Source organism: Phocoena phocoena, chromosome 17 (genome assembly GCF_963924675.1).
Source record: "Phocoena phocoena chromosome 17, mPhoPho1.1, whole genome shotgun sequence".
In the NCBI taxonomy this organism is placed as follows: domain Eukaryota; kingdom Metazoa; phylum Chordata; class Mammalia; order Artiodactyla; family Phocoenidae; genus Phocoena; species Phocoena phocoena.
In genome coordinates this window covers 56,689,985-56,709,988 of record NC_089235.1, presented here as the reverse complement: position 1 = coordinate 56,709,988, position 20,004 = coordinate 56,689,985, and the positions used below count along the sequence as shown (strand labels likewise).

At 40.2% G+C, this 20,004-nt stretch overlaps 1 protein-coding gene across 4 annotated transcripts in view; it reads left to right on the top strand.

Moving 5' to 3' along the window:
- Nucleotides 1-14,417: 14,417 nt before the first annotated feature.
- The window catches only part of CSMD3 (CUB and Sushi multiple domains 3), a 1,073,652-nt gene continuing 1,068,065 nt past the window's right edge, over nucleotides 14,418-20,004 (top strand). For 3 of the 4 annotated variants that reach the window (XM_065895023.1, XM_065895022.1, XM_065895020.1), the window contains exon 1: nucleotides 14,732-14,909. In XM_065895023.1, coding sequence (XP_065751095.1) covers nucleotides 14,732-14,909 — 178 coding nt within the window. Of the gene's footprint in view, nucleotides 14,910-20,004 lie in introns of all 4 variants that reach the window. The other variant, XM_065895021.1, reaches the window with a different exon arrangement.

Here is a 20,004-nt window from a genome sequence, read left to right as displayed (position 1 = left end):
AAAACAAACTTATGGTTGCCAGGGTGTAAGGGCGAGGGGAGGGATAAACTGGAAGATTGGGATTGACATACACACTACTATATATAAAATAGATAACTAATAAGGACCTACTGTAGAGCACAGGGAACTCTACTCAATGCTCTTTAATGGCCTATATGGGAAAATAATCTAAAAAAAAGTGGATATATGTATATGTATAACTGATTCACTTTGCTGTATACCTGAAACTAGCACAACTTTGTAAATCAACTTACCTTCTTACCAGAGGGTAAGAAGTAGTGATGATCGGGAGATGGGGCTTGCACAGTAGAGTCAGAACTGAGGGAGTCTTCCCATCCACATCTTCAGGCGTTCATGGCACCATGTTCTCAGACCACCTGGTCACCTCCCTCATCACCAGATCTAGCTGGGCATAAGTTGTGGGTTGTGTTAGTGATAGCATGTTCCAGTAATAACTAGTGACCATGAGACTGCTATTGGATAATGGAGATGATATTGAGGAAAATACTACACACTTGTAGAAAAAGGAAGACTGCCTTGTTGAGGCACAGGTTATTTTTCCTTATTCTGTTCAAGACCTCTGGGGAATACCTAACTTAAGGAAGGGTTTTAATGCAAGTGGAAAGAGTTTTAATCAAACTCAAACAGATAACTCAAACATTTGGCATTTATTTATTTATTTATATCTTGCTATCTTAACCTGATATGCATTATGAGACTGTTACTATTTGTGGGGCTACGTAATAGAAATTAATTCTGGCTAGCAGATGCAAAGTAAGAATTCATTATAGAGCTCTTGAGATCCTGGGGTCACTCAAAATTGAAAAAGATGAAAAAATAAATAAACTTAGAAACGTGAGGAAGCAGGGCAAATTGGAAATTCAATGTAGTTGGAAGCAATTTACAGCAGTATTTGGTTATCACCACTATGCTAAATCAGCTCAAATAATTTCTCAGTCTTTGTGACACTGTTAAAGATTCAAAGGATCCAAAGTAATCACAATGAACAAAGCTAGGTCATGTGCCCATATATGGCTAGGGATCTTTAGGAACCTTGACAGACAGCTCTATAAAGACTGCAGACAAGGAGAGTGAGGTAATAACCAGAAAGGAAATCACAGTGTGATAACCAGAAAAACATTTAAGATTATGTTGTACAAACAGAAAAATGAAAGTAAAAACAAAGAATGAAAATATCATTTAAGTCTCTCAAAAGCTATCAAGTGCATATTGGTTGGACAGGAGTCATATGCAGTCCAGAGCACAGAAGAAAAATCCCCAATAACATCATATCAGAACCTGGGACAAAATGAGAGTAAAAGATAAGCAAGTCAGAGCCCCTGAACTGTTATGAGAGCTGAGATGCAATTTGAATTCAATCTTTTCGTCAACCAAAGCATGAGTCACATCAAACAGAGATCTATCTTCCACCATACAGAAATGGATGTTACACCTGAAATTTAATATAAAGAAAACAGAAAAAAAATTGATGTAAATACCTGCTGTTTCAGTCATCAACACAATTTTTTAAATATAGAAAGTGTGTGCTACATTTTGGAGTAGTTTCTATTCAAAATAATTGGTCTCAACAATACATAAATAATGATACCCTCAGATAATTGGAAAATTCTGTGATTCAGAAAAAGTTTTCTCCCAGAGTTATGAATACCTGGAAAAAATAATTGCATTATTGACATGATATGTGTACAATATTGAAAAGTCATCATGTCAAAATTGTATATACATGATCTATAAAATACTAGAAATTGATAGAGCTGTGCAACTACACAACATTCAAATTCAATGTTTAGAAGTCAGTGTACTTCTAGCATTCTATACGTATTAATTTTCTAATAAATTAATACATTGAGATATTTCCAAATGATGTAAATATCAATAGGTTTTGAATTAAAACTCCTGAATTAAAAATTGGTTTGCTCTGCAAAGGGAAAAGAAAACAAACATTTACAGGTGTATTAAATATTCACCTTTTCTATGTGTATGAAGACTGTCAATTTCAGGATTCTTCTGCATGCAATTTATATAAATATCACCAAATAATTGATGCAAAACTGTTTATTTGAGCGGCAGCATAACTTACTTATCAACCAGTTAACAGCGTGCTCTTCCCCCCTGCCCCTTCCTGCTTCAGCTCTCCCAGGGTCTCTGTGTGTTAGCTGATTAGTGTGATTTCCAGATATTATAACATCATTCAAGGATACAATTTTATAATTTGTATTGAGGAAAAATTAGCTTTTTTATATAAATCGCACAGTTAAAGTAATTATAACAGTAGGTATGTTTTTCTTGCGTTTAATTTGTTTTCACCAGTTTTCCCATTTACTAAACAGCCTATGGCACCCAAAAGCTTGCTTAGCTAGACTTAGGTGGGGTGCCTATTCTCTTTCCTGGGAAAACCGACCCATGTGAAATTCACTATCCTCTTTTAACCTCTACTATAAAGAAGCATGTTGAAAATGGAGGGGCCTGCTATATCCCTTTTGATTCAGTAGGACGTCAGGTCATTTTGATGGACACTAAAATCTTAAAAATTCACCTGTTCATGGCACAGAAAAGTCCAATTGCTACTTCCAGAGAGAAAACTGTTCAACATTATCAGAATTTGATTGACACAAAATCATGATCTGCTAGGAAACAGTGATACTGTCATAACATCTTTCTCTAGTATTTTGCAGAGAGACCAGCAAGCATCTCAAAAAGCCATAAATTGGAAGGTTTTCAACATGAATTACACAATACCAGAAAACTTGCTGTATTTCCCTGCATATTTTCTCCTTACATGTTCTATGTTTTTAAATCCTTAGAATAGACACATGTACAATTTAGTGCCCTGATCAAGCCTCCTCATATTTTTTTTCCTGCATTTGGACAGGATGCCCTAAGCATAGTGTATCTTATCCATGCCAGATTGGACAAATGTCAGACTAAAGGAAAAGCCAGTTGCTTGCCTCTGTGCAGAGTAGCAAGTAAAGAGAACCAATCAGCATGAATCCTGTCAATACTAAACTAAATTTAGACCCGAGCAGCCCAAGTATCTGCCTTGGCTGCCCTGATTTCCACTGATTAAATGTGCTAAAGACCTTTAATCAATTAGGGTCAAATTACTTCAGAATAATTTCAACACAAAATAAGAACAAAAGTATTTTTAATATGTGTTCATGTGTATATTACCAGATAAAATTTACTTTCTCACGTTCATATAAGGGACCTCTACTTACCCACTATGAATTGAATTCTTCCCTGAGAATTTCACTACAGATCTTGTTTTTCAATCATTCATTCATCCAATCAATAATTTATCAAATGTCTAATACTGAAGGGCACTGGACTAGTATTTGAAGTTTTGGAGAAAAAAAAAAAAGACACTGTTCATTAGGACCACAAACTTGAATACAAAGACTAAATAGGTAAGAATGGCGATATATTATGATAAATATTCCAACAGGATTATGCACAAGTTCCTACCAGAACACAGAAGGTCATTTTGCTCAAACCAAGGAGAATAATAAATTAATTCTGCAAAAAGGAAAAAAAAAATCACCTGATTTAGTTTGAAGCCTATCCTGGAGTTTTCCATGCAAAATGGGAACAAAAATGAGGGAGCAAATGTCAGGAAAAGGGAGCAGCAGTAACTGGTAGAAATGCATATATTTTTCAAATAATTTGAAGGACATACATAGACATTGAGGAATTTTAAGTAAGAGAGTATAAAATGAACTGAATTATGTATCAGAAAGATCAGTCTAAGTCCTCAGTAGAGAATGCATTGAACTGGGCTGGGATGTGAAGTGTTGAGGGCCTGCAGAAAATCAGTGATGATGAAATTCATAGGAAGACACTGATTTTAGAGATATTAAGAACACAGAACAAGAAAGAAATGAGGAAAAGAGAGGAAACAGGCACAAATTCTAGGTTTCTGATTTTGTCTACTGGCTGGGAAATTATGATTCAAAAGTCCTAGACTTCAATTGTAAAATAAGTGAGAAAACAAATTAAAGAAAAATGGTACAGGGCTTCCTTGGTGGTGCAGTGGTTAAGAATCTGCCTGCCAATACAGAAGACATGGGTTCGAGCCCTGGTCCTGGAAGATCCCACATGCCACGGAGCAACAAGGCCTGTGTGCCACAACTACTGAAGCCTGTGCGCCTAGAGCCCGTGCTCTGCAACAAGAGAAGCCATCGCAATTAGAAGCCTGTGCACCACAACCAAGAGTAGCCCCAGCTCGCTGCAACTAGAGAAAGCCCGCATGCAGCAATGAAGACCCAGCGCAGCCCAAAATAAATAAATTTATTTTAAAAAAAGAAAAATGGTACAAATAGGAAAAATATTTGAAACATTATCATCATGATATATAATCTTAAGAAATTATTCTACTTGACTACCTAAAACCAACCTTGGTTTTAAATCAAATCCAGTCACCAGTAAAGCTAGGTAGATACTTAGCGATATTGATCAACCAGAGTCTACTATAGTTTACTGAGAACAAGCAATACATCCCTTAAACAATATTAAGACCCCATAGGTGTTCCTCATCCTCCATAAATGAATTATGAATAAAACAAAACCAAAAGCTGTTTAAGAGATAACAAGAATTAAAGAATTTGCAGCAGATGGTACCAGCTGTGCACATTTAATTCCAGCTCAAACAATCTGCCAAACAGACAGAGCTGCTTTTGCATGGGAAATTGGAGTGTCTCAGAGCCAAGGAGGAAATCAGAGAGTAGAATTTCTGGCATTAGTTATCAAAACTTTTATTATAATTAATGTTAGTGGACACAACCTTTCTTTCCCTTCCCTGCTTTCTTTGCTCTATGTGCATTGCCTCTACTTCCTCTCTCTTTCATAAGCATATATACACCTACACGCATATATACATACACACACCAATGTTTCCATCAATTAAATAAAGAATAAACTCAGAGTTACATAGTCAAAATGTAATCTAGGCATTCATCAAATATGTATTAAAGTGATTAAAGTGTATAATATAAAAGCATTTATTGTGGACCTTTTAAAGATACATTTGAAACGAATCCTAACATGTTTCAATACATGTGTAAAGACATAAACTATAAATAACAAAGTAAAGTAGTATAAATGTCATAATATAATCCATATAGACAATACGTATATGCTTAAAGAAAATAAGACCTGAACTCAGCATTGAAATTTGGAATTTGGATATGCGAATAAAAAATAAATAAGTATTAAAATCCAAGAGAGCAATATCAACTAAGACTCAGATGCAGAATTCAAACACATTTGGAGTGTGCGCTGATTAGAATTGACTCACTAGAAGGAGGAAACATCCCTGAATGATCTTGACTATGAGATTTAATACCGTCAATTTATCCTGAAGATAATGATAGTGATAATGGAACAACATGAAGGTTGTTTGAAAAGGTAAGAGCCATGATGAAATGATCATACTCAGTGCATGACAGAATGAAGCAGCCAGTGTAACTAGTAGGTCCTTGCAATAACATATGCATGAGATAATTAGTACCCGAGCTCACATGATGGCAGTAAAATGGAAAGGAACTTAGTGGAGTCTAATATAAAGGAGGCATTTTCTGATATTAGTGTTTGACTCTATCACAGACATAAGGAAGAGAGAGGTGTAAAAAATGAGGTTTGACTCTGAGTAGTTGGGATGAAAATGGCAATGATTACAGAGAAGTTCAATCAGAAGAAGCAAATTTGGGGAGGGAGGAGAATACGGAAGAGGATGAGTGCAATATGAGCTGCATTGTGCCTGAGATGTTAGGAACAGAACAAAATGTACGTAACTTGAGCTCAAGCTGGGGCTTGAGAGTTCTAGATCACACACAAATATTTATGTAAAACTCATTCTAAAAGAGGTGATAGTCATAAGAATACATCAGTATTTTGAAATAAATGAATATTAATGAGTGAAAACTTATGGAGGTCTCAAAATGTTTCAGTAAAGAATGCTCTCACTTAGGGTGGGGATAGGAAGAAGAGCCTTTGTCGGGGGTCAGGGGGACAGATATCAGAGATCAAATTGGAATCCACTAACCATGTTCCTAAAATCAATGTCATTGGCTGTCTTGGGTACAGTATTGATTTCCTAGGGCTGTGAAAACAAATTACTAGAAACTTGTTGCCTTAAAACAACATTTAGAGTTTGAAATCAAGATGTCAGCAGGATAGATTCCTTCCGGAGGTTCTGAGGGAGAATTCATTCCATGCCTCTCTCCTAGCTCCTGGTGACTGCCAGCACTCTTTGGCCTTACGTGGATTGTAAACTCATCACTCCAATTTCTGCTTCTTTTTTGCATCAATTTTTCTTCTGTGACTTTTCTCTCTTTTTTTTTGTTAAGGACACTTGCCATTGGGTTTAGGGTCCACCCTAAATCCAGGATGATCTCATCTCAAGATCTTTATCTTAGTCACATCCATCTGCAAAGACTCTTTTTTAAAAATAAGTTTACATTCACAGGTTCCAGGGGTCAGGAATTGGAAATATCATTTTTGGAGGGTGCACTATTCAACCCATTAGAGGTATTATGAAATGGTATGGAGTGATCATCGTATATGGTAACTTCTTCTAGCAACATACCTCTTGAGAATGTTAATGAAAAATGTGTGAAGCAAACAGTGATCCCATTTTACAGATGAAAAATTAAGGCTCATTCTGTTATCACCAAGTGATAGCTTTCTTACCCTAAAGGCATTTTCAATCTCAGTTTTTTTATCTAATAGGCATGACTGTAACTGCTTCAGATTCAGAATAGCATTTATCTTACTGTTTTTGCTTTGAAAAGGAAGAATTTGTGTTGACACACCATATTCCTTTTCCCCACTCTTTTCTGATCACTGAATGTACAAGATTTCTAACCAGGAAGAGTTTTTTATTTGTTTGCTTTTTTATTGCTTTGTCATCATTGTTTGCTTTGACTATGTTTTGCTTGTTTGTTTGATTTAGAAAAAGAGCAAAGGTAATTGGGAAGAATAAGGATCAAGATTTTATTTGTCCCAGGGTAAGCACACTCTAAAAAACTGAAATGGACAAATTGAGTGATAATCACATTGTAATTGTTGGATAGCTTAACCTCCTTAGAGATGCTGTTGCTATTGTACTTATATATTTAGAATCTTTTTTTTTTTTTTTTTTTTTTTTTTTGCGCTATGCGGGCCTCTCACTGCTGTGGCCTCTCCCGTTGCGGAGCACAGGCTCCGGACGCGCATGCTCAGCAGCCATGGGTCACGGGCCAGCCACTCCGCGGCATGTGGGATCTTCCCGGACTGGGGCACGAACCCGCGTCCCCTGCATCGGCAGGCGGACTCTCAACCACTGCGCCACCAGGGAAGCCCTAGAATCTTAAGTCATGCATTAGATTCATTGCCCATTCTAGACATGTGAAATCTCCCAAAATTCAGATTGGTATTCATATACTGGATAATGAGGTAAATTCTCCATGCATTTGCAAATATAGTATTTGTTCATAGTGTTAATATACTTAACCAGACACAAAAATATTCCAGATCTACCTACTTATTTATACTATATATTTATTAATATTAACAGTATATATTATATTTACTATGTGCTATATTAATAGTAAATTATATCATTTAATAATTAATGAATCTTATTAGTATGTTTCTAATAAATGCCTGATGACTTCAATCAACTTGAAAGGCTAACTTCATTCCTTCTATAAATCTCTGTATACAAAATGCCAAAACAAATTGATTTGCTTATTCAATGAAATGATCCACTGACTGAGTTGTTTTAAAAATGTGCCACTGGAGGTTTACTTGAACTGACCAAATATTATGGCCTACTAAAGAGAAAGGAAATGTAGAAAATATTTGCAAGGACCCTTATTGTCTCCCAATTCCCACCTCTCTCCGGCTCATTTTACCTTTCTGGCCTCACCTGCCATGTCTTTATCACTTAACCAAATTGACCAAATCCTAGATATGCTTACGGAGTTTCTAACTTAAAATATTTCTGGAAAATAGCTCTCCACCAAGATATTTTTCTGCCAAACATCTCCGGATGATTCTAGAATGGCTCAAAGGTATATACTTTGCTTGAAGTTTTCTCCATTTCCCTCAGCTATAAGTAATCTCCCACCATCCTGGTGTTTTATAAGTAGCTCTCTTAAAATGGCTGAACTATACTGACATTCATTACTGTTACCTGAGAATATATTCTATCCCTTCTATTACATTGTAAGCTCCTTGAAAATAATGTGTGAATCTTGTTTTTGTTTCCTTGTAGTAGGAGCTCAAAATGATTTCTTAAATAAGTGAATGAACAGAGAGATGAAAATGATACTTGCTACACAAAGAGTAAAGATGAAATTGATCCCTGTCCAGATGGGACAGATATTTGTACTTACAATCCAAATTGGATTATGTGTAGCCAAAGCAAAATCAGCTGCATTGATTTCCTTCCTTCTGTGGCCAAAATGATCCTTCTAAGTTAAGGTCACAGTTATCGTCCTCTGAAGAAAGAATGCTTATGTTGCTTGGCCTCCTGTACTCTTATTCTGGGAAATATTTCAACACTTGTTAATTTTAGATAAATTTGAAAAATCAATGAAATAACAGAGTTGTTGGTGATCATTTCGGAAGTTTAAACACTGGGTCAAATTATGCAGTAATGAATATTCATACTTTTAATATGGTTCAGACACTAGCACATGTAACCACATATATGGATTATGGACTTCAAATTTGTAAAACCTCCAACAGTTCTACTATTAATGGTTCCTCTAATTAAAGTTTATAAATATTTAGGAAAAATAACCTCACAATATTTATAAAAATTTAATAAATTCTGCTTTATCACCAGCAAAACCACTTCACTATCTCGTGAAAGGAGATTTCAAGCACAGGTGACGTACTTGCCTTTTACCTCTGGGCTGTGTTTTGCTTGGTTGGGGCTTCTAGATTATGATCAAATATAATTTAAAGCTTGCACCTTTCCAGAATTAACTTTGTTTTAGAATTGTTTACTTCTAAGTTTAGATTTCTCAGCAAAATTTCATAAAACTGATTTTTAAGTAGATAAGTGAAACAAAATATAAAGAAGGCCCCATACATGCTACCTAATCTACAATGGACTAGCAAAATGCAAAATAAAATGTATTAGTGGTTTTACTGAACTCTGAATATTTGAACATATGCATTTACATCAAGAAATTATAATCAGTTTTGAAGATTAGCCAATAATATATAGATGATCAAAAAGTCAAACATTTTAGGAGATGATAGTGAGTTTATTGGCAGATAACTTCAGGGCGTGAAATCAAATATGCATTGCATTTTGATAGTAATGATGATAGATTTGGTATCTTTTGAAATCCAGCCATTTGATTTATATTCTCTAAATACTTATGCATTCTCAAGTGCATTTGAGGCTGATACCACATAACTATATTAGAGTTAAAGAAATGATGGCAAAAAGATCTGCTACACTGGGAACTCAGATTTATTCAGAGCTTGTCAGCAAAACAACTTTATTACTTATGAAAAGAAGAGACCTGGATTATCCTGATTGTTCAGCAAAGACACCTTTTGCTTAACTTTTTATTTCTATTCCTTTACACAAAGACAAGTTAAGTGATATTAAGGCCCAGGGTTAGCAGGAGAGTGAAATTATCCTCAAGACAAACAGAACTGTCTTTCAAGATTCTCTCAATTCTTATCTTTTTTCTTTTAGGATCATTACTTACATGTTCCCCAACTATTTACCATGGTTCTTTTCCTTTAGGGAAATGTGCTCATATAGTTTATATTAAACTATCTATATATTATATTTATATTGTCTATATTTAAGAAGGCATCAGTTTAAAAATTTGAATGTTAATGTACTAAACTTATACATGTGGCTCATGTCAAAAATAAGTTCTTTAGGAGTCAAAGTGTGATTTTTTTGTCTGGATACAGCAATAGATACTGCCTTCAGTTTTAAGGTTTTTCTGTTCTCTCATTGTTTAAAACACACTATTATTACCCTTATGTGATATAGAAATTCAGTCTCTGACTTTCTTAATGTGGCTAAAGCTGGAAAAGACTGAAATGCCTGTTAAGTCTCACTATTAATAAAACTGAAAGAGGAGTCAGGACCTAAGAGGAATGGATGCCTAGGAAGCACTCTTAGCAACGCTTCCAAGAGACTCATCTCCACCTCTCAACAATGCTTCCTGATTAACAGAAAGACAGATACTTTTATCCACCTGATAATTTATCTTCTTAAATATGATTGCTTAAAGAAAATTTACTTTATCATGAATATTAGATCTCTTTTTTTTTCTCCTCAACCAAATAGGGACTATTGCAAGTCGAAATGTACAGACTTGAGTTAGAATTCTTGCATTATTCTAGATTCAACATTTAAATTCAAATGTTTTATTTCCCAGGAGTTGGAGAGGTCAGATATGATGGACTCAAGAATGGATACTTAAGTAGAAAAAATGAGAAAAGTAGTTCTTCTTTATATCCTACTCTCCTGGCAACAAATTCTAAATGAAAACTGTGAACAAACAGGAAAATTCCTGCTTCATTATTTGTAAATCATTACATTTTAATTTTTTTCCCCCACAGACCCAGAGGTTTGAATTTGAGCATTTTAATTAAAAAGTGTATGTCTACAATCAGTGGACATTCAGCCCTAATAGGCAGGAACATTTCTATAACAAAATAAATACTGCATTTGAACAGTAATCCTCATGTAAACCTGTGTATCTGTGACATGAATTAAGAAAAAAACACTTATAAGTTCATGACTCTGTCAAAAGTACATGCAAATCTTTCCAAAGTTAAAGGTAACCTCTTCCCAAGTCTTTATGTTGTTTTTTTTTTCTCAGTGTATTCATTCTGTTTTGATCATTTTCCTGTGATATTGCCCTTGCGATGTTAAAACAGAATAAATATATATCGAGGACCTGGTTTAAAATGGAGCAATTTTTGAAAAGGTGCTTATTTTCTCCCTTTTAAGTGCCAACTAAGTCTTGTTTTAAGATCAAACTTCATTGTATTCCATAGTATTTGGGAGGGGGCCACTGAAACGGAATGGAAATCTGGTACTTCCAGTTTAAAGAACCTGTCCCTTTCTGATCTAAACTCTTTTTAAGAACTCTCCAGGGTACTTCATCATTGTGATTGGCTTGATGATCCTTACCAAGTCCCTATTTCCCTTGACCTGTATGTGAGATGATCAACAGGCTGCAAGAAGTTAAAAAAAAAAAAAAAAAGAGGGGGGAATTTTAGTAACTGACAAGTATAAAGAGAAAACAAATGTTTTTTCTGTGTGTGTGTATATACATAATTTCATTACCTATACATATAAAGTATATATATATATAATTTGATTACCTTTAAATCATCTTATATCTTTGCTTTTCTATAGTTATACAGGTACATTTGTTATAAAAATCACATTTTTTGTTATTAGACTATTTTAAAACGAGCATCTTTGGGAGCTAGCATAGGAAAGAACAGTGGGCAAGCACATTGACTCAAAAATTGGACACCATAGATCCATATTTCCTCTTAAATATATTACCTCGGGCAAGGCAAGATAGTTAACTTCTTTATGTATCAATTTCTTCACCTATAAAATGAGGATAATTGTAATACTTGTCTCAGCAAGTTGTACAGAGACTGAATACGATATGCCTTGTGAATATAATACAATGTGAGGCATATAGGAAGCATTTAATGTTTGCTATTATGTTAGCTATTTTTTATTTTCTTTTTCTAACAGCCTTAAACAAATCTATGTACAACTGTGCTGCTTTCCTACAGATCAGCTGAGATAGATGATTTCTTCCACCCAAATTTAGACACGGTATTTTTCCTTCCGGAGAAACTGAGGAATTTCTCATCCAGGATTTTGGCTGATAATATTATGTTTCTGGAATACCTCTGGGAATGCTCCCTTGAAGAGAAAGCTGTTTAGCATGAAAGACAAGAGTGTGATCCAGCACTGACTGTACTGGATTAAATGTTAGTGTTCCCGACGATGACGACCTTGGATAAACCGTTTCATTTCCCCATGCCTTAACTTTTCACATCTCTAAAATATGATTTCCCATCCTATCTCAGGAGCTGGAAGATGCAGGTAAAAAATAGCTTGTGATTAATTATGAGCTGTAAAAACTAGAAACTATAGTATTGTTCAATGTATTAGGTTCTACCAGATAAATCTTTTAACAACTTCACATTGAAATTATAGGCAGGATTCATTTAGGGGAAGATAATTGGATTATAGGATTAGCATGTTTGACAATAAATTTTAGACACTGGTATCTTAGTAGTAGTCATGATGGTCCCATAGTCAAAGTTTATTTTTGCACAATAATTACTGTTAAAAGTATTCCTGACTTTTGAGAAATAAAGTTTTCGGGTGTAAATTCCTCCTGTCTGGATATATACCAATGTGTTCAAACAGATTACATACACCCAAGATTTTTTTCTTTTAATGAAAAGTGAAATCAGTTGAGGTGACTAAGCTCTACACATGTGGTGAGTAGGATTTTGTCAAGTGTCCTCATCAAGTCCAAGGACCTGTTTGCAGGTCCAACAAAGGCAACAGCAGCAGCAACACATCCTGACACCTTGACTGAAATCACTGCCAGCGCTGCCACCAAGGTGGCTGAGCAGGCTAATGACGTTTTCACCGTTGATCCTCCCAGTCTCCGTCTAGTCCCAAGTTTGTCGCCCCCTCCCTGGAATCTGCATATGTGGACAAGAAGAGAAAGCACTGGTGGGAAGGAACAGTATCCTGCACACCGCCCTTAATGTACCTCTCCGATTTTAATGAGGTCGGTTATGCATTTACAGCTTCAGCCTCTTGCTAATGCTCCCTACCCAGAAGAGAAATTTCTCTTTCTCTTCTTTCTCTTCTCCCCTCGCCCCCCACGAACATACACACAGGCACACGCATATATACTGCACGGACACACTTGGGAAAACAGCCACACATAGAAAATCATACTCCTCAACATTTCCATAAACACACACTCTTACCCTTGACTACAGCACCCATGTACACACACACACACACACACACACACACACAAACACACACACACTCCGTGGGAGAATCACAGACCCACACAAAATGCCACGTACCCGGAGAGCTCAGAATCCTTCCTATGCTTGCAGATTGAACCCACACACCACGCACGCCTATTGACGCTCGCAGTGTGCCCACTTCCCAGAGTAAAACTCCCTCCAGATGCAATAGGCTTGCTCTTGTGAGTTGGTAGCTCCACATCGAGCCCAGGGACAAAAGCTGGCCAGGGTTCTCCTGTGGTGCACGGGACAGGGCCATCATTTGTGGGCAATGTGGAAAGCTGCAAACTCATATTGGGCAGTCCTCTTAACCAAGCCCTACAGATAGATACTAATCCCCCTGAGAGCCTTCGGTATGCAAATGGAGACAGAAGCTTTTGCAATCTATTGCGGAGCCATTGCTGCAGTCCTCCCCCTCCTGAGACGGTATCAGATTCCCGAAAAGGTCAGATCTCCAAAAAGGCGCCTAGTCTAAGGAACATATGGGTTATAAGACCTGGGCCAGGACCGACCAAAGAAAGATTAGAAAATTGACATACAAGAGCAAAACACGCTGGTCTCCGGACAAAGCTCCCCCACACCTTGGGATGAGGGAAATAGGGTACCTTTTAGATGTGAAAGAGAAGCGGGAGGCTTAGCGAGGGCCAGTAGATGGCGCAAGAACTCTTCCTCTGTACAATGTTAACCCTTGAGTGATGTGTTGGCGCGGCCAGGTCCAAACGTATAGATACATAGGTTTTCCGTTTTGAAAGAACCCTCCCATCTACATATTTGGGACCGATTCAGAATTAAAACAAATGGGTCTGTTCCAGATAACTACCACAGATAAAGTAGTTTAACTGCAGCGCACATCAGCTGAAAATGGGGTAGGGAGGATGAAAGGGCGAACTCTTTGAGGAGACGACTGACTCCCTCCCCACCTCTCACCTCCGCCCTGGTCAAGGATGAAATCGGTTTGCCTAAAGATCAAAAAACCCGGTTGTGGGTTTACATCTAGGCACTTGAATATGTAAATGCGTGTGTACAAATAAATTCTTCTCTGTGATCTCCCTTTTTCAATTAAATCACAGGATGATAAATGTGAGACGCCTGCCTGAAATATACTGCAACTACAGTAGTAACACATGTCCCATTATAACGACATGGCCATCGATGGAGCCCGATTCATTTATCATCACGGTTTCCCTAAAAGCAATACAGATTCTCCGATTAAAATATTCCTTTAACATGCTTCTATATTCATAGGCTGCAATGGAGACCTCAGTAACATAATATTTCTTGGGCTGTTTTACAGGCAGAATTGATCTATTCGGGGAAAAAAAAAATCAAACCCCTTAATTTCAAATATTGTGGGGAGTTTGTCAAAGAGAGGAGCTGGCCTTTAAGAGGCTCACCAGTGGTTTCTGGTGGTTGCTATAACGAGCTAGAATTGAGGTAGATTTCGGTGGAGGGGTAAAAACGCACAAGAAAAGACAGAATCCAGAGTAGCAAAGACTTTGTGCCCCCGTTGGAGAGAGATGGTTGAGTCCTCGTCAAGGTTGCTGTGGTATCCCAGAAACACCATTCACTTCGAGCTGTGACCGCGCACCAATAACAGCAGCAACTCCGCTGCGCCGGGCTTAGGAGCAGGAATTAGGAGCTCGCGAATAATATGAAAGGGATCCGCAAAGGGGAGAGCCGAGCGAAGGAATCCAAACCCCGGGAGCCTGACACGAGAAAATGCGCTAAATGTGGCCGCCTAGACTTCATCCTGATGAAGAAAATGGGGAGTCAAAGTGGATTTACGTTTTGGAACCTCGTCTTTTTATTGACGGTGTCTTGTGTGAAAGGTAGGTTTGCTTTCGGGGGTCCCCTCTGCTTTGGATGGAGGTGAGCTGACTTGTCGCCGGAGAGGGGTAGCTTATTTGCAATTTGCACAGATAAAAATAATCATGATAATACAGAAGAAGGAGTTGATTCACAGCTCTCTTTTCCCCCTCAGATAGGAAATGCATTTTGCTTGCCAGATTTGGCGTTCAATGCAGTGATTGAGCTTGTGCTCAATAAATATTCTTGCAGTATGCTCAAACGAATACGTGAGTTGGTTCGTATACCCTCTAACTAGTGGATATCCAGGCAGAATTCCTCTGCAAGACTTTTCTTGGTGGTGAAGATTACCTTGATTTCTAGTCAAACCAGTGGTGTTTGATGCTTTGGCTGGAATATTTATATTAAAGAGTCTCGTGTAAATGCTTTTTAACCCTTTCAGGTAGGAAAGTTACCGACATGTTAGGAATGTGCTGATTTTAAATGCATTAGGGCACAGGGGTCTTTCACGCATCCCTCACACCAACATGAAGGTGTGCGTGCATATGTGAATTATTTCTACGTGGGCTCTTTTGCATTGATAAACGATAGAGGAGCTTCCATAGGTCCTGTGGTAGAGGTTTCGCTTAAAATGGGGCTTTTAAACGGTCTGAGACGCCACGAAGTGTTAACGAGCTACCTTTGGCGATGAATGAAGGTAGGAGGAAAGTCATTAGCTGACGACCAAAAAGAAAATCCCCAGCAAGTCTCAGCGTTCAGACAGGTAGAGTGAGTGTCACATGCACAACAGACAAGGGGAGGGAGTGGGTAGGATGTAAAATTTATTCCTAAGCAGGAGGGCAAGGGACAGTCAGGATCATTGGAAGGAGAGCTGTCCTCCGGGAGAAAATAGATCCCCAGCTCCGTTCTAAAACTTCTCCTGCACCCTGCTGCCCATTAATTGCTGCAAAAAATACTCAGGCGGTGTTTATGACTCATGCCGTCATGGCAGCTCACATAGACGCGAGGGATGTCGTTTTTAGTGAAGCTAGTTTCAAATCCCGGGTGTCTGTGTGTCGGGGGTGGGTGGTGGGAGGGAGGGGGCTTGTTTTGGCCCAGGCGCGCCACCGCTGTCAACACAAACTGGACGCTTCTTCCTTTGTAAAGGAGTGCCTCTCTGAACCGCAATCGGGCCGCGTCTCTATGAAACAGTTTATTGTACAGCTTGCAGCTGGCTGTCCCCCCACAGAAGGCAGTCCATTTGCATTCAGTGGAAATGATAATTCATGTTTTGGGTGGAGGGAGCTGGAAGGGTTACCTCTCCCTCTGTTAGGACCAAGGATGGGTGTCATGTCTCGAATTTTAATTTACATCCTTAAATGCCAAGAAGTTGTCCCTGGTCTCTGTGGCAGCAACTGCCTTGTAATCCCAAACTGCTCCTCAAAGCTTGACACCCCGCCCCCCCAGCCAGCCTCAGCACAGCTCTAAGCCAGAATGCTTATCCTCAACGGCGTAACTACACTGCCTAGCGCACAAAATGCGTCTCGGGGTGCTTAGAAGGGGTTTTCGTCGCCGGCTCGACGTGTGAGGAGCCTCGCATTTATGCTTAGTTCGCCTGCCACTGGGACTCGGTGGTTAATGGATGGCCCTGGGGCTGCCAGCTAGACTCGCGCTCCGCGTGACGGAGGCGCCAGGAGCCAGCGACAGTTCCTGGCAGGAAAAATGTTGAGGTGGCTGCTGCTAGAAGATGACCGGGGGTTAAGTGCGAGTTTTCATGTGATACCTGTTGAGTCAAAACACATTCGAGGGGCAGATAGGAAGAGGGAGTCTCCGAAGCTGGGCGAGCACGCCAGCCTGACAAACACTGAGCAGCGCCGCTTGCAATTACAGCCCGGCTGCCCGTACCTACCGTATAGTTTAGATAAGACGCGCCGATAGAAACGAACAGCGCGTTTGTTTGCTTTAAATGGCACTGTAAATGAGACCCCTCTCCTCTACTCACAGCTCCCGTAATTTGGACTGAGATAATCGGCCCACTGAATATATTCCAGTTTCGGGGACATTGGGAAGAAGGAGTATTTCACACTCTGCTTTGATCCCGTCCAAAATCATTTTTCTACGGACTATTAAAAAAATTTTTAATGGTAATAAGATCCTTCATTGTCACTTATCTGCCACTTGAAGGACATCTCCTATATTTTACAACTTGGAACACTGTCCTCAAATTCTGAGACACAAACCTACAGAGGCTGTATGCTTTAGACTTGCTCCCGGTCGCCCAGTGGTGCCAATTTTTACAGTTGTTTCTTCTCCTTCTTCCCCTTCTCCTTATTTTATTTTAATTTTACCTCAGTCTCAAGGCTTTTTCGAAAACCAAGATTGTAGCAATGGCTTAAATGTTCTTTCCCCCAATGTCTACGACTGCTTTTGTCTTCCACGCTGTTTTTCTTCTGGTCTCCCAGGCCCACGGGGAAGCTCCGGATGGGGAATCCTTCTAAGAGATTTGCAGGCCCTAATCTAGGCTAGTGCTAGGGTTCAGGAAGTCCGAGGCACAGGCGCGTGCTTTTCCAGGTGAACAGCTCCTGCCAGGAGAATTCCACTTTCTGTCCACACTTTTCATCCCTCCACTATCTCACCTCTGCCTGCAACAGCAATGACAAAGAGGCTCAGCGCGAGAAAACGCCTCAGAGTAGAAGACAAAGTGGCCTTCAGTAGGAGGCCTGAATCGCTCGAGTGGGGTTGAAGAGAGAGGCAACCCTTTCTGGGCATTCTGTCTCCTGTCGCCATCTGAAATAAAAGGCCATGGAGGGCACCAAATTGGGCTGTGGGGGGGGGGGGGGGCGGGGGCAGCTTGGACTTGAGGCATGCCTATTTCAGGCTGAAACACACACACACACACACACACACACACACACACACACACACACACACAGGAAAGCAGAGGTTTCTGAAATGCAGTCTGCAGCTGCAGTGTGTCTGTTTTAGGTTTCAATCACATAGAAACTGTGAATCTCCAAGTTGTGCTTAAACGTCCCGCCCACGTAAACAGACACCCGCGGTGTGCTTCCCCACGCTCCTTCTAGGGAGATCCTGGGGGAGCACACACATCTTGCAGGAAAGGTACAGAAAGCACTAACCTCGGTGGACAGCAGGTGAGAACTAGTGGGCCGCGTCCCCCACCGTGTACTAGAGCGTGATTTCAGGGCTTCTCTCTGGACCCCGGACTTCGAGAAGGATCCACGTTTCCGCGTGCTCTGGGACTCCAAGGAGATATTACTCCCGCCACAGAGCTCTTCTGGAAGAGCGGAGCTCGCACCTTCTCCCGCAGTTAATTAGCACTGGAAAGGGTCGCAGTGTCCATGCAGGGGGAGAGCTGCCAGCAGCGCTCATTAGCACCTTTTGCCCGCCGCCGCAGTGTGACCGCGCCGCAGGTTTCAGCCCCGCGCTTGTGCTAGGGGCTGATAACCCTCACTCCCCTGACCTCAGGGCGGCAGTCTGCCCTGTCAGTGACGTTAGGAAAATTTCTGTCGTGTCTTGAGGGACCTTTTGAAAGGTGGGTGTGTTGGGTTAATGTCTTCACAAACCAGTAACAACAGCAAACAAAAAGCCACCCACTGCCAAGGCCACCATCAAAAAACCCTCCCTTGAGGTTAACAGGACTGAGTCAGCTGCTTAGAGGTAACCTCAGGTGTCCCTGTCCTGCTGCAGTATGGACAGGAATCCCTCCCTTCCATCTGTTTCCTCCGGGAATACTTTATTTGCTTCTAGAAGGCCAGACTACCTGAAATATTCATGGACCACCTGAGGTTGAAACTGGATGCCTGACTTGGCCTTTGCCGAGATTGTGAGGGTGTGTGGGGGGGGTGCTGGGAGGAGGAGGTACACGCGGATCAACACGGAGGATCCTTCGGGAGGCCTCGAGGGTGGGTGTGGGTGGGTGTCCGAGGCGGAAACGGACGGCGGGTAACAAACAGTATATTTCTGTTCCCGGAGTCGGTGGTGCTGCAACCACTGCTGTCGCGCAATCCGGTGCAGGCGCCGAGAAAGCTCGCTTTCCCCATGCTGACCTCAGCGCTGCCTTCACTGAAACAACAGGCTCTCCGGGAGTTCGAAAAACTCACTGGGGAATGAGTCATGGAGACTGATGCTCCTCTACCACGCCCTTCATCCCCAGCCCTCCTCTGCCGCTGGGAGGAAAGCAAGCAGGGGGCAGTCCAAATGTTGGAGCGCCGCAAGGGCTTCGTTGGACCCTAGGGGAAAGGGCAGTAGAAATGAAAGAGTACAGGGTCATCCCGGGTGCCAAGTGGTCCTCTCCCAGACCTGCTGGAGAGGCCAGCTGAGGGCTGAAAGAGGGACAGGCACGGGGACGGTAGCGCAATGCAGAAAGAACAAGAAGCGGGACGACCAAAGAAAGAAAGATAGACTCAGGCAGCAGGCGGATTCCCTTCTCCTTGAACATGGCGCCTTTGGGGAGGCTTTGCACCACCGAGTTGGTAAGCCAACCCAATTTACTGCCCTCAAAAGGCTTCAATAGCTCTGAGCTGAACTTCTCCTGCACAGTTACCCTGTTGAAATCATTTGGAAATGTCACCGTGCAGCATCAAATTTCCCGAATCTTTTGGTGTTGAGGGGTTTGGGGAGGATGTGAGGGCTGCATCAAGTCCATGTAGGAAGAGTGAGTGTGTGAGCAGAAATAATTAAGGAGAAGGTTTCAGGTTTTGAAAACCTGATGCCAGAGCCTTTGAGATCCTTCAAGGAGAAAAGGGGTAGAATTACTCCATAGATTAAGTACTCCAGGGGCATAGATTTAGTTGCAGTAGTTATTAATGTTCACTATATTAATTAGCATTACTATTTATGCTCTAGCTGAATAGATTTGGGGTACACATGCCTTTTCCCTGAACACACAGTTTGGTGTCTACGGAAACAGTGAAATATTAAAATAAAGCAGTAGCAAATGGCATCCGTACAGGGCTCTAAATATAGTAAAACTTTATCAAAAGTGAGATCTGATAAAACACTAATTAAGAAAGGTAGCAATTAATAATGCCCTTGTATGCATATAGGAAAAAAAACCCTCTAATGCTAAAATACTTGTCTAATCTCAAATACAAACAAGCAAAAGCAACTAAACTTAAG